This window comes from Rhipicephalus microplus, chromosome 6 (genome assembly GCF_043290135.1).
Source record: "Rhipicephalus microplus isolate Deutch F79 chromosome 6, USDA_Rmic, whole genome shotgun sequence".
Lineage (NCBI taxonomy): Eukaryota > Metazoa > Arthropoda > Arachnida > Ixodida > Ixodidae > Rhipicephalus > Rhipicephalus microplus.
In genome coordinates, this window is record NC_134705.1 from 26,502,803 (window position 1) to 26,518,907 (window position 16,105).

Here is a 16,105-nt window from a genome sequence, read left to right on the forward strand (position 1 = left end):
TGACGTTGTAGTTGTCTGCCGCCATCACCGCCAATGTCCCGTAACCAGTATTGTAAGCAATACCATGAGAAAAAAAAAACTAACTCAGTAGAGAAAAACACCAAGGACACAATGAGATTCGAACTCGTTTTCGCTGCGTGCCAGCCCAGTATTCTGGCACACAGCCACGTTGGTGCTTAGAACTCGTTCCTAAACTGGCCTTAGGCAGGCTTTATGTTGGAAAAAGAATCGCGTTAATACGACTTATAAAGCGTTTCAAAACAGTGAAAGAACAAGCAGTTGTCGCACAATGCGAACAGCATAACAAGTGGGTCGTCCGATGCTCCAACCTACAACAAAAACTTGTTTTTTGTTCACCTATAAACTGTGGCCCATACCCACTTCAGGCGTACTTCTTCATCGTTGTCAGCCACTGCGTAAAAAAATTGCACAAAGTTCCTGGCAAGTGTGCAGCGGACACCACACTTCTTTGAAGAATGACGAAGACTAGCATAGTAAATGCTGGTATACTACACAAAAATATAGATTTATGACGTATTGGGTACCCAGCAAGTGTGCTTGTAGCAGTTACTCAAAGAGTGTTTACAAAAGACTCTGAAAAACCGCTCTTCTAGGTTTTGCAGTGACAATGCTGTGTGTTCCGTGCAGGCCTGGCTTTTCTTTTTTTCCTGGTTTTCTTTTTTCTTACCTTTACAATTCTTGAGTGCTTTTTGTATACGTCAATTTGTCAGTGCAATATGTAGTCACATTTTTTTTTTCACATGCTGTGTGTTCCGTGCAGGCCTGGCTTTTCTTTTTTTCCTGGTTTTCTTTTTTCTTACCTTTACAATTCTTGAGTGCTTTTTGTATATGTCAATTTGTCAGTGCAATATGTAGTCACATTTTTTTTCACATCTATTATTCTTTCTGTGTGATATTGAAGACATCTATTATGTATCATTTATTTGTACTAAATATTATTTGTCACATAGCTTATGTTTCCTACACTACTTATAATGATAAAGGATATCTGCAGTCATGCATTTTTCACTTCTTCGATGCATGTGTACCTCTTGTGTATTTTGGTTGCCCTCCTGGAACTGGCATTATACAAAATAAATAAATAAATAAATAAACATGTATGGTGATTGAGGCATGGCATATCGATAATAGCGGTAGTGCATTGATTAACTTGCATAAAAATAAAATGAAATACTCTTAACAGTTATCTTTCTCGTAGACCCCCACGTGTCCCAGATTACAAAAGGTTTACATATTGTTTGGGCATGTGCAGCAAGTTTTCGTGTCTTCTTTTCTTTTTTTACTGTTGTGCGTGCGTTCACTTGTTCGTAGGCATTTGTCAAGTCCTTTTGTGTGTCCATGTGTTTGTTTGCACGTCCTGTCTCTTTTAAAACCAATGTGTACCAACTGGCTCAGCTCTGCTATTCCGTGAGTATTTGTGTTGGGCTTTGATAAAATCTCCACAGAGATACCAGTTAGTGCAATCTACTACTCAAACTATCTCCCAGAGATGCAGAAATGCTGGTGATTACAGAAATAGTTGTCTGGTTGCGAATGTCACCGCTCAAGGAAAAAAAAAGAAACAACAGTAACAGCCTTTCGAAAATATTTCAGGTTCACTACTAAATAAAATAATGCAAAGAAATTAATTAAATTTTTCTTTCATCTGAAGATACCATTTGTTTTCAGCCTTGACTTTCATTGCATCAGAATATGCTGCACTAGGAACTGTAAGCCGATCAACTCACTTATTTCCGAAATATAGTAGTCAGCATCTTTGCGATGGCCACTGGCAAGAACTTGACGTCCGATGTCTTCGAACATGACCGGACGAGCTTCGAGGTTCATCAACAGCATTGACTGAAGCTGTGTTTTGGCCCGCTCCAGCTCCATCTGCAAGGTGATTTTAACAGCAACTCTGCTTTAGGTGCACCTTCGTACTCAAAAGCAAAGCACTGTGGCAGGTATGAAGAACAACAATTATTTAGGCAGCTCAATGTAAGCCACCAATGCCATGGGTACCAATGCATGTATGTTGGCTTCAGTAGTGATTAAAAGAAACCATGCATCAAGTTTGGCTGCTCCATGTTGCTGTACTGTTGGCACACACACATAAAACAAGAAAGAATTGAAACACCCGAAGCACCTAAATCGCATCTACCCCGAACTATACCCAGATGACTCGTGTAAGCTATCTAGCACGAGACATCCCACCCTAGAGCATATTTTACGGGAATGGGCACAGATACAGGACACCAATGCAGTTTCCCCAGAACAGCTTGGGGCACAATGAAGAGCCGTGCTGATCAGCTCAGATCGAGCAGATCAAATATGGGCCATCCAGCGAGCACGGGAGATGGCTAAGAGACAGGGTCTCTCCATCGCTTGTGGCACGGATTACGGTCACGCCTCAATCCGCTAGTTAAAGTAAAGTTTGTTCACACACTTGATGGCCTACAGAAGCAAGGTACCACTGCCCATTTTGAACACTGGCACTAGAGTTGCTCATTGATGCCATTCGACATCAAGTGTCATGCTATCATTTTGATATTAGTAGCACCAAGCAGCTAGGATAACAAAAAGAAGAACACAGAGCTCAACTGAGACCTTGTTCTGATTGATTGATATGTGGGGTTTAACGTCCCAAAACCACTATATGATTATGAGAGACGCCGTAGTGGAGGGCTCCGGAAATTTAGACCACCTGGGGGTCTTTAACGTGCACCCAAATCTGAGCACACGGGCCTACAACATTTCCGCCTCCATCGGAAATGCAGCCGCCGCAGCCGGGATTCGAACCCGCGCCCTGCGGGTCAGTAGCCGAGTACCTTAGCCACTAGACCACCGCGGCGGGGCAAGAGAGACCTTGTTCTGTTGCGATGATCTTTATGGCACCTGATCCCATACGATTACTGCACTACCACATTTACTCGCATAATTCGCACTTTTTTTTTGCGATTTCGGGACTCCAGGAAGGGGTTGTACAAATTATGCAGGGATTTCGCGAATGCATTAGAAATATTGTGCAATAGTCCTAACACACACAGTATACACATAGAAAAAAAAAACGAAAAGAAGTAAGCTGGAGCGCAACCGAACTGTACCTGCTTATTATTTAACAGAATAAGCACATACTTTAATCAGTGAGATCCAATCACATGTGTTGTCAGGATCACTGATCAAGACGTCTGATTCGTCATGACCGCTGTCACCGCCCTCCCAAAGAGCATTGTTCTCAGTTCTTTCGAGTATGTTCAAACGCCCCATCTTTTGGAAGCTCTTCTTAACAATGCTGAGAGAAACTAGGTGCCATGACACAGTTACACTGGAAGACCTAAGCGTTCGTACATAATTGAAAAGGCCTTCTTCAATGGAAGAAAACTTGTATTAGCAAGCGCACATCCTTCTGCGTTCTCTCGTACTGATCGAGCTGATAACTGCACGTTGAAGAACCATATGCTGAAGCACTTGGTGGTGGCATGTTTCCCCTTTTCTTTGGCAGACTTTATAACAGTGAGCTTGGATTTCGCTGCATATATAATTATTGTAGCCAATCGCAAGGGAACAGTAACGACACGATCAGATGGCGAAACCTAAATTTTTGAAATCAACCAAGCATGCATTGCAGTGTGAACGCAAAGAACGAGGGAAACAGTTGGTGCGACAGGCCTTCACTTACCTTCCAATGGGAAAAGTTTTCTACGCCGTGCCGCGAGCATGCATTCTTACAATGGTAGAGATGGGGATACTGAGGGAGGCAAATACTTGAGATGTTACAGTGACCCGTCAACAGGTTAAAGCATTTGGCTGCGATATTCTAGAGACCCTAGTTCAGGGCAAGTCCTCGGAATAAGAGACTTTGCACTCACAGCACCTTTCACTGTGCTCACCTGCTTGGCGAAGCACGCGCCTGGTGTGCCCATCAAAAGCAACCAGAGGTCCAAAGTCTCTTTGCGTGCGCACCGGCGAGCTGGCTTGGGCAGGTTGGGAAGTGCAAAATATGTGAGTAAATATTTTTCTTAGTAAGGCTGCAAAATATTAGGGGTGCGCAAATTATGCGAGGGTGAAAATTTTTGTGAGTAAGTACGGTATATCCCTACTTCAAATGTTTCTTACATTCATACAAGTTTCACACTACTAAATCACATACTGTTACATTTGCATCACCTGCACTCAGAAAAGAATGCACCTGCGTGCACACACACACCAAGAAAAAACGCGTGCAACATCGCTTACTAATGCCAGCATTGTCAAATTGCATCAACGGAATGGCAAGTCTGAGCATGTACAAAGGTAAAACCAGCCATTCCACTACCAACCATCACTAAGATGATAAGAGGCATTGCTGCTAGCTGTCCTAGCAATTGTATTTCTACAGATGACAACTGGTATAAAGGAATGAAGCATTTATTAAAGGAGTGTATAAATATTCAAGTTTTCAAATAGTTTTCGAATAGTCATTGCTGTTTGTTTCAATTCACACCAAAATTTTAGCCTAATTCGAACTTCAGGAAGATAAAATATAGAGTTAAAGAGATGCTGAAACAGTAATGACGATTTTGCGAATTCCCACACATTGGGCCGGTAGAGGAGACCATAAGGGTCACTTAAAGACTGATTCAAGCTTTCTGTGTAAACTGTGTAACTTATTACAACACTTTAGAGCTGTGAATTGCTGAGGATCACAGCCAAACGCAATTTCAATCAGAAGCGCAATGTCATGCAGGCGGCTGATGTGAAGTGATGTGAAGTGCATGTCACAAGCAATTTTTTTTGGCTTAACTGCAAAAAAATGTTGTTCGTAATCTTTGAAACTCCATGATTTCTTTTGGTTAAGAATTAGTCACAAATAGGGCGAACACAACCACACTTTTCATCTAGACCTCAACACTTCCGGTGCACAGCAAACATCGTCGACGTGCCTGCGTATTCTTGGGTCCATTCGTGTACGATATGGTGGCGCCTGAAAAACTAGCCTGAAAATGCTCCTTTTCATGCACAAAATTTGCATAAATAGCCGTTAAATCATTCATAAAGTATCCAGAATAAATGCAAGGCAATATCCGCATGTTCTTAATCCTGCAAATGCTTTTTTAGGATTAATACAGCAAGAATTGTGTGCACTGTAGCTAATTTTGACGGATTCTGAAAGTAATGTGATAGCAACAATGGGAACGTTCCGAGATTTCAGAAATTTTGTGGTTAGCGATCTCGCGGCCGCGTGCTTACAGGAGGTTTTCAGAAGCCTAGAATGGGAACAGTTAGGGATAAGAGTCAATGGAGAATACCTTAGTAACCTGCGCTTCGCCGATGACATTGCATTGCTGAGTAACTCAGGGGACGAATTGCAACTGATGATTACGGAGTTAGACAAGGAAAGCAGAAAGGTGGGTCTTAAAATTAATCTGCAGAAAACGAAAGTAATGTACAACAACCTCGGCAAGGAGCAGCGCTTCGAGATAGGTAATAGTGCACTTGAAGTTGTAAAAGACTATGTCTACTTAGGGCAGGTAATAACCGCAGAGCCGAACCACGAGATTGAAGTAACTAGAAGAATAAGAATGGGGTGGAGCACATTCGGCAAGCACTCTCAAATTATGACAGGTAGATTGCCACTATCCCTCAAGAGGAAGGTATATAACAGCTGTATCTTGCCGGTACTTAGCCACGGAGCAGAAACCTGGAGACTTACAAAGAGGGTTCAGCTTAAATTGAGGACAACGCAGCGAGCAATGGAAAGAAAAATGGTAGGTGTAACCTTAAGAGACAAGAAGAGAGCAGAGTGGATTAGGGAACAAACGGGGGTTAAGGATATCATAGCTGAAATCAAGAAGAAGAAATGGACATGGGCAGGGCATGTAGCGCGTAGACAGGATAACCGCTGGTCATTAAGGGTAACTGACTGGATTCCCAGAGAAGGGAAGCGGGTTAGGGGGAGACAGAAGATTAGGTGGGCAGATGAGATTAAGAAGTTTGCGGGTATAAATTGGCAGCAGCAAGCACAGGACCGGGTTAACTGGCGGAACATGGGAGGGGCCTTTGTCCTGCAGTGGACGTAGTCAGGCTGATGATGATGATGATGATCTCGCGGCCTAGCTTTTCCTCTAGAGTCAGTATATTAACTCTATGCAAGGCGGCCCAGTGCCTGACCCACTGGTGGCTAGCTACTGCGCTGGCTTCGACTTACTGGAGGTAGATGACATGTCATCACGAAAACATGTTCTCATGTCACATCGTGGCGCGAAACTCCTTGAAGGTGGAGCTTATCCTCGAGCGTTTGAAGAAAAAGTTGAGGGTGAAAGACAGCGTAGAGGAGAAGGGTAACTATTTATTATTCGTAGCTCCCTTAATAAAAAGTGTTTCAACTGAATTATAGTGCCAATAATTTGCTCTAGTCATGGCAAAAATAAATAAATAACATTTCTGGGCACTTTTAATGTTTGATTTTCAGACTCCCTGTGGACCACAAAATCGTATGAAAAATCTGGCAGTCAAAGAAATGGGATTCATGCATTTATAATCCACTAAACTAACAGGCCAAATCCCCACAGCTATATCCAAAACAGCTTTGCTGTCTCCCAGTAGACTTGTCAGGCATTTCGGTGAAATCCGACACTCTTGTAGGTACTTTGTAAAAATAAAATGATGGTGGTGCAACGGATACTAACAAGAAAAACGTAGGAGACATGATAGAGCGCCAGACTTTCAACTCGTTTATTTTCCTTGCATCACCTAAATATATATGCTGAAGCAAACCATTGGCGCGAGGAAAATAAATGAGCTGAAAGTCTTGCACTCTATCCTGTCTCCTACTTTTTCCTTGCTAGTATCTGTTGCGCCACCATCATTTTATTAAGCTATCCACCAACTCGCCCAACGATGCACTCTGCTAAATCTAGTTAATACATTCGGTACCTGCCGTGAACTCACTTATCGTAAATTTGTGTCTCGTGATGAATGCTTCTAATACAAACAAAGTGCGGAATAGATTCTGGCTCTCTCACATGAGGTGTTCAGAAATGATGACTGCGGCAGAAGAGCGTACGACTAGTCTGGCTTTTCCTGAGGCGTATTGGCACATAAGCAATCACCTAATTTCTGCCGGTAACCAGCATACACCGCACTGCCCCGTGAAGCTCATCATTTCAAGTTGTGTGCAGCACATTGCTAACTGAGCTGACGTCATCACTGCCATAGGCAGAAACAATTGTCATGAAAGTGTTCGTAATGTCCACCTCGTTCCTAATCATATAGGGGCACAACGATAGCGAGCTGCTTGCGTTCATGAAGGCCTGTGAGGAGCACTTAGCAATCTCGCACAAAGAGGCAGCATGGACGCTGGTGCAACGCATTTGTGGTGAGTACGTACCAGTAGCAGCACTAGGCCACATGCACTACAGAGCAATTAGCTGAAGATAGGTTAAGCTGTACTTGCGCATTTGCCACATGCCACTGTCACACCTTAGCTCATCTGTAAAGACATTGCCGCACTGCGCTGTTACAGCGGCTGCTTCATATTTTTGTTACATGCTTTAATGCATCACACTCTAGCACTGCAGAAAAGCTCCATTTCGGAGTCTGTTATGGATGCAAACGAATCGCTCATGAAAAAGCTGGTTCGAACCTACGCGGCAGAAGTGACGGCTTTAAATAATTCGGTCCGAAAAAATCTGATGAAAATTTTCAGCGTCCTAAACTTCAGATATTTTCATACACTGATGCCTACGGGGCAGATTAGCAACTCTGGATTTGAAGGCCCTTACCCGTCACATGGGTTGGGACTTTACAAAACTTGAAGGAGGAGGAGAGGCTAAGTAAGTCTTTTATGTGTAGAATGGTGTCAGCACCACGTTGGTTGCCCCAAATCATGTAAATAAGTACATTTCAGCTTCTGCATAGCCTCATTCCTCATTCTTGATAGGACAATCAGAGAACACCACCTTTAGCATATCACTGGACCAGCAAAAAAAAAACTGATTCATGTTGCAGTCTCATGAGTTTTGCTGTCTACATTTTACGCAAAGTCCATGCAGTGCCAACATACTATTGCCTTTATTGAGGACGTAATTATACCGGCGCAGTCCATTATTCGAGTGCCTGTCGATGTCTGTGGTGTTGCAGCTGATAACATCGATGTAATGGTTGACCGAATCCAGCTGAGCTGTGCAAAAAAAAAAGGATGCGTTTGTACCACGTTTTGTAATTTCCCTGAGCAATTGGGAGTTCCTACTAACGTTAATTAAGTCGTATTTTGAGCCGACTGTTTTGCCTCACGCAATGTGAATGGCATTGCCTGAATTAGACGCTAGGGATAACTTTACCATTGCAGTTGTTAGGGACGACAAAAAAGATACATCCAATGTGGCGTACCTCTATGATGACCTATTCCTGGGTATGATGAATAAGTTACTATCATCAGAGAAGAGGGAAACATTATTTTGAATTTTTTCTAAGCATGCAGTTTTCAACTTCGCACTGACTGACCAGGAAATTTCGCTACCAGCTTCATGCACTCCCCATATAATCAATACTGGTTCCATCTATTCTGTATGCCAGACACCATACAGAGTATCTCCATCTGAGCGTGAAATAATTCCTCCACAGGTGGAAGAAATACTAGCAAACAAAGGTATTCAGGAGTTGTCTAGCCCCTGGGCAGTGCCTGTTACACTTGTAAAGAAGGAAGACGGTTTCTGAAGATTTTGTTCAGATTACCGGCGGCTGAACTGAGTTCCAAAAAAGATGTACTATACCCGCTTTCTCGCATTGAATTGACGACGTCATTGACTGTCTGCACTCAGCTTCATACTTTTCCATTCGTAGACCTGAAACCTGGATATTAGCGAATCCTTATGCACTCTGCCGACAAGGAGAAAACATCGTTTACAACTCCAGATGGTCTATTTAATTTTAATGTCATGCTGTTTGAGTTATGTAATGCTTCTGTGGCATTTGAGCATTTTATGGACACAATTCTTAGGGGCTTAAAATGAAAAATATGACTTTGCTATCTTGACAACGTGGTAATTTTTAGATGCATGTTTGATGAGCACAATCGTCACCTTGATACCGTTTTGACATGCCTTAGAAAAGCAACTCTTACATTGAATTAAAAAAAATGCCATTTTTGGGAATGTGAGACTACAACCTTTGGGCATCTCGTAGACAAGCATGGCGTCTGAACTTATCCACATGAAGTAAACGGTGTGAGCAGCTTCCCTCAACTATGTTCAATATGCGAGCTTCGGAGCTTCCTGGGCCATGGTTCATATTTCTGCCGCTTTCTGCATAACTTCACTGATGTGTCTGAACCCCTGACTGGTCTGCTCAGCAAGGATGTACCTTTCCAGTGGACGAAAGAGTGCTAATCATCATTTTCTGAGCTAAAGTTTCAGCTAACTTCCAGGCCTATGCTTCACCATTTCGACACATCAGACTCTCAGACTCAACTGAAGCGCACAGTGACACCAATGAAATCCGCATCGGCGCAGTTCTGCGTCATGGAACCGCCGAACATGTTATTGCCTACGCAAGCAGTTCTTTGAGCAAAGCTCAACATAATTACACCATTGCAGAGCAAGAATGTCTGGCGGTCGTTTTTGCCATGCCCAAGTTTGGACTATACCTCTATGGCCGCCGATTATTTTCTATCATCACAGACCACCACTCTTGGCTAACTGGTCTACGTGATCCCTCAGACTGCTTTGCACGATGGGCACTGCTACGTTAACAAGAACATGACTATGATATGTGCGTTAAGAGTGATCACCATCATGCAGACGATGACTGCTTGTCACAGCTTCTCAACGAAATGTGACGCTAACTATTTCGATGGCTGCCCGACAGCTCTGGATACACTACTACCAGATTTTGCTACCTTTCGTGCTGAAAAACTCAAATATCATAGTTTGGCTTTTTTTATCATCTGTTGTCAAGAAGCCACGTCAGTCCTCTTTTGTTATACAGGATGACATTCTTTATAGGCGTGTTTGAAAAGTAGCCATTATTGCCTTGTTGAGGTGTCGTGCCTAACTGACTTGTGGGATCTTTCGTACATCGCCTTTTCTTTCATGCCTCTGCCGGAAGTTTGCATCATTGTTGTTGTTGCTTTCAAGTGCTATTGAGTGAAATCCCGGCCCTAACATTGAGAAGAAACTGACAATTGTTCTTAAAACAGTGCATAGGCTTGAGGCTAGTTAGAATATGATAATTGGTAAAATTAAGGGCCTAAAAGAAAAGCAGGAAGCTGCTGATAAGAAAATCAGTGACACCTTTAGAAGCTAAGCTTGTTTCTTTACTGATGGTGCTATCAGCTTTATTTATGATCAGCTTCAGTTGTATCACGGTGCAACGAAGCTGAAAATACAATGCGATGGTGTGCAACTTGTTGTTCTCTGGAATTCCAGAATAGGACAAAGGAAGCTGGAAAACGTCTGACAGTAAATATCCACGCGCTCAGTAAGTTAGTGATCATCACTACCAGTTCTCAGCATGAACAGGTGTATCGGCTGGGCCGATACTTGCTAAGCTTATGTTATTTAAGGACAAACAGGCAATCCTCGCCGATGCACATCGGCAGAAAAATACTGGCATCTCTATTAGAGAAAATTTTTCGCAGGCTACACAGCTAGAGTGTAAACTGTCTAGAGTAAACTGCCTCAGTTTGCCAGGGAACAGAATTATTCTTTCAAACTGAATGTAGACGAACTTCGTATCAACAATACTGCATATATTTATGACACTTGTACTGACACCATCGTAACTGCTAGACAGCTATACTCGGGGACAACTCTCTGTGGCAATGAAGGGAAGGTTATGAAACCAAAGTAGGTGTGCACCAGCACTGAAGAATTCACCACTAGTCCCACAAATGCATCTGTGTTTTCCGTGTCAAGATAATGACAAATAACATTACTTCATTTTCTATGGAATGCTGTTTACTTCATGAGGTGCGCTGAGTGCAACTTTCGCAGGTATTTCTTTTGCCATCAGTTCCAAAAGGCCTTGACAAGTGGTTGTCGGTACTTCCAGCGCCGGTTAATGTCAGCTGCTGTAGAAGTGGTAACAGCACTTGACGAAAAGGCAGGTAAACTAAGCAGTCTCTTTCCTGTCACCAGATGGAATGGTGTCAGCACTGACGCCTCACCTGGCCTCTCTACTACATAAGTAAGCGAGTTTATCGTTGCTTCCACATCCCCCAAAACTGTAGTGAGCTCCTCAAAAGACAGGCTTTGACGCCGAAGAACTTTTCGAAGAGATACATTCACAGACTTTATCATTCGCTCCCACCAACCTCCCCACGAAGGTATTATGAATTTGCATCTGATGCGCTGCGAGCCACAGTAGTTTTGAACGTCAACACTGCAAAGAGTTTTTCAGAGGCTTTGAATTTCCCTTGGTGACTTCCTGAACGTCAAAGCGTTATCGCTGTAAATTGTCTGTGGCAGACCCTTGCGTGCCACACAGAAAACATTCAGTTGAGAGGCTGGAAACTGAGTGCACTGCTTTCGTGAATAAGGCGATGTAACTCTTTGCGCTTGACATTTTACTTTTGGTGAAAAGAGGGCCGGCGAAGTCGATGCCGACAACTTGAAAAGATTTGCCATGGTTCACTCTGTCACTTGGAAGGAGAGCCGTAGAAGCGGTCGCCGGTTTGAGTCGGAGCCTCACACGAACAGAGCATTGTGATATCACTTTCTTCACAAGCTGCCGACAGCACGGAATCCAGTAACAGTGGCACAGTTCACACATGGTGCTACACATAGTGCCTCGATGAAGAGTTCGAAGGCGAGCTGTAACCACTGTCAATCTAGTTACGACATGATCTTCAAAAGAAGGATCAAGTCCTTCAAGTCTTCGGATACTTTCGAAAATTGAAGACGCCCTATCATGCACAACGATTCTTTAGCGTCAAGAAATGGCTGAAATTGTGCAATTGGTGAGTTCACCACCAGGCTCTCTCCCCGAGAAAGTGTTCTAATCTCAAGCTCATAATATTTGCTTTAAGTCGAATCCAGTGGTTATTGGCCTCTTGAATTTCAGCCGCTGTGAGATATACGGGTTACTTCCCTCGTGCTGTCAGCAGTTTCTTACAAACCCCTGGACCCACGCAGTCAAGGAGACACGTGCAACTGCTGCACTTTTCTACCTGTAGTAAAGGGGTCACTTCGGCTATTCCTGTAAGCGACTTAACTGCCTTCTTCCTTTTTTTGTTGCCTGTTTCATGGCTGTTACACGCATCAAATTCTTCTGGTGGCCAGAATTGCCATGTTGAAGCCAATTTAGGCATTTCCATCAAAGCGTGTTATCTACGAGGAACTCAGCACGCATCCCTCATGTCAGGCAGTCAGCGGGGTTATCGGTACCTGGGCAATGCCTCCAACTTTCTGGGCTGCCTAAACTCCGGTATTTCATTCACCCTATTTTCGACTAACGGCTTCCATTGCTTGGCCATGCCTCTTACCCAACAGAGTGTGATCGTGGAATCTCACCAAAAATGCACTGCAGTTATTTGATCAAGGACACTATAAATGTATTTGGCCATTCGTACTCTAATGAGGGCAGCCATCAATTCCAACCGGGGCAGAGACATTGCCTTCAGCAGGGCAACTCAGGGCTTTGCGAAGATGAGGTTCGAGTTCACCATTTCGCTGTCATCTTGCGTTCGTAGGTACGTGCAGGAACTGTAAGCTTCCGTGCTTGCATCGCAAAATATGTGTAGCTGACGGTTAGCCTCGCAATCTCTCAATATGCAATGGGGAAAGAAACCTGCTTCAAGTAAGCCATATTTGAGCACTAGCCGTTCCACTCTGGCTCTAGATCGTCCGGCAGTTGCTCATCCCAGCCAACTGCTCTCTCCAAAGGCGCTGAAAGAGCACTTCAGCTCGTACCACAAAAGGCACTACCAGTCTCCAAGGGTCAAAGATCCTCGGTGATGCCTACAGGACCGCATGTTTTGTGCTAACTCCAATGCATGCTGTGATCAAAACGGGTGCAGCTGATATGAACATCTCGTCTTTATTTGTGTCCACAAAAGCCTCAGTACCTTTTGCGGCTCGTCCGATGCACTGCTTTGCTGGCCGCACAATGTCGTCCTAACTTCTCCTGAACTGAATGACCACTTTCTTAGGTGCATTCCAGCATCGGTCATTATCTTGTTAGCTTCTAAAGCTATCTTCAACGCCTCATCCTCAGTAGTTGCTCCTGTTACAAAGTAGTCCACATAGAAAGTCTTTGAGTAAGCACGCTGTTTCTTGAAGATCGTCACCCTGGTTTTCAAAGTGGCGAAAGAGAACAGCGTTTAGCAGATACAGGCTCCCCATAGTGCCAAACAGTCCTCTTTGCATTCTCTATTTCTCTATATTTGGAAGGACGTCCGGACTGCTGGGTGCTTCGCTGTACCAAAGGAGTCTTAGTGCATCCCTGTACTCAGGTCGCACGCTGATTTGGAGGAAGGCTTTCTTGATGTCTGCTCCGAGAGCAACCGGGTGTAGGCGAAAACACAGCAGCATGCACACCATGTCGCTAATAAGCTTCGGCCCTTTATCCAAATGTTCACTTAGTGATGACTGTTCTGGTGCGTGAAAAGAAGCGCCAAATACTACGCGAAGTTTCCTTCTCTTTGACGGAGTTCGGATGAGCGGCTGGTGAGGCTTACAGTATAAGTGCTCAGATGCTACTTCACTGTTTACTCTTTCGGCACGCCCTTCGTTCATGTAGCTTCTGATGGCTGTGTCATATTCTTTCACGAGCTCTTTGCTGCAGCACAATCTCTTTGTTAAACTGCTCAGCCGTTTCAAAGCTATTTCTCAGATATCTGCCTAATTGCTGGAAGTTTCTTTCCATAATGGAAGTGACACCTCATAATGGTCACCTTTTTTCTCCACGCTGCTCAGAGTGTAGCTGATGCAGTCGTGCTTTACGTTCTCTTCATTAGTGATTCCAATGGTGTCTAGCTCCCCGAACTTTTGTAGTATAGTGTTCTTTTTGGTATCACTTCCTAGACCAATCTTTAGAACGCAAATATTTGTCGCCATGGTCAGAGAGCTGTTGAGGCTGAACGGACCCTGGAATGTCCAACCAAACTGAGTCGATCGCCGGTAAATCGATGTTGTCCAAGCAGCGGCTGACTTTCCCTGACAACAACTTCTACAAAGAATCTGCTCCAATCAACAGGGCGGTTCCTAGAACCGCTGACATTCCTGGATAAAGGAGCTGGTCAGCGATAAGTTCTCCATAACTCTCGATTTCTTTCACAAAGGCATGCTCAACTGGAACAGATGCCACGTCTTTGCATATGAATGGAACCTCTACAGCCTCAATAGTTGTTTCACTGTCAACGTATTAATTTTCTGATAACGATTGGGAATGGTCCCGTTTTTGCAGCCGTTGTTCCAAAGGTGTTGAGGTGGAAGTCCTTATGCCCCAAAATACGCAGGTTAAGTGTTTTAGAGACGTTTGCTCTAATAAATGTCTTCTGACTGCCACCGTCCAAAACACCACGAATATATCCACGTTGGTTACCGCCCAAGGCCCAAGTGCGAAAAGTTTGCAGAGCGACTTCTTTGTTTGCATGTTTTTCAGCGGCCACATGTACATTAGTAGCGCTAACTTCTTTCACAGCTTCTTGTGGACAATCATTCTTTGCTTTCAATCATTCGGGGTGCCACACATATGTCAATTACCGCATTGCGTGCACTTTGCTTTTTTTGCATTCGTTTTACTAGTGCCCCCACAACTTACAGCGAAAGCAAGGCCCTGCCCGTGCCAATTTGTTTGTTTTTTTTTTTCCAACGGGAGGGAGCCGTACAGGACTGCATTTCGTGTTTCGTCGACTTGCAGAGGAAACACCTTCTCGCCTGCACCGGCTTCGTGTTAAGTACCGTGACGCTTGGTGCACGGTTCCGTTTACTTTTTCTCTTAGCTCTGTTCGGCTTTGCTCTCTTTCGTGGAACAGCCTCTTTGTGCACATCTCCCTCTGCTTTCAGTCTCGATGAGAAGAAATTCAAAAATCTTTGTTAGCCTGTTGTCTACACCTGACGCCGATGATGTATATGAATCTTCTAGCGATTGACTTGACGACGCTGTTGTGCTGCGGGCTCGATGTAGTTCTTTGTGGAAATCCACAACCATTTCTTTAGACAGCTCCGAGAGGATGATGTCCCTTAACATTGCCAAATAAGATAACAAGTTTATGCCTAATCCCTTCACTCCACAAATGTAACTTGTACATGATTGTACAAGCGCCGCAGCCTGTGTGCGTCCTCCCTTGAAGCTACACTGGGAAGAACTCTCAACTCTGCAATAGGTCCTTGTTGAATTCGTTCTTTCTCGCCAAATCTTCTCTGCAATATTTCGATGACATCTTCCAAAACAAATTTATTTTCTTCCAACGATGGGATTTGAACCTGTACCTTCATGTTCCGAAAGCGAGTGCCTTTACCACTAGGCTACACACGCATGCTTAGACAGAGGGGCTACATGCACAATACATCTAAACCACATGAATGTGCCTCTTTGTGCAAAACAAAGGCAAAAAGACAACACTTTCTAGTCATACTTTACTGTTTTTATAGATATAGAAATTGCACAAATTAATAAAATTACTTCTTTGCAAAAAATTGATGCTAAACTTGAGTATTCATTGTCTTCCTGAGGAGGCTATTACATGTGTTAACGAAGAAGTAAGAGTGAGCATGAGTACGCCATCTAGCGGTTGGTCAGACCCTCTCTTCCTAGGCCGCGAAAAGGCTCCAGTTGTAACTCTTTATATAGTATATTTCTCTATGCTGAGCTGTTCAACACAGGCATTTTCAAGTGCCAATGCCGCCTTGCTGATGATGAAGGTGTTTTGTCGCTGACGGGAGAGTCGCTTCACTTGGAGATTTTCCATTGCCTTTGTCTTTGTCCCTTTTTGCGACATTTATAGACCTCCTTACTTTAGTACTTTTTCCAGTGTTTCGGCCCCATTATGTTATCTATCTTAACACTGATTTAACTAGTTCGAAGTAATTGAGGCCCACACCTGACTAAGGGTATAATGAAAAAAAGTGTATTACATGCACACGTACAAAAGAACACACCTCTTCTTTGAACAAGTTCAATG

At 43.7% G+C, this 16,105-nt stretch overlaps 1 protein-coding gene across 2 annotated transcripts in view; it reads right to left on the reverse strand.

The window, feature by feature from the left end:
* Nucleotides 1-16,105, reverse strand: part of LOC119167703 (mitochondrial-processing peptidase subunit alpha) — a 266,289-nt gene that overhangs the window by 18,222 nt on the left and 231,962 nt on the right. For both annotated transcript variants that reach the window (XM_037419227.2, XM_075865852.1), the window contains exon 12: nt 1,749-1,893. In XM_037419227.2, coding sequence (XP_037275124.2) covers nt 1,749-1,893 — 145 coding nt within the window. The remainder of the gene's footprint in view (nt 1-1,748; nt 1,894-16,105) is intronic.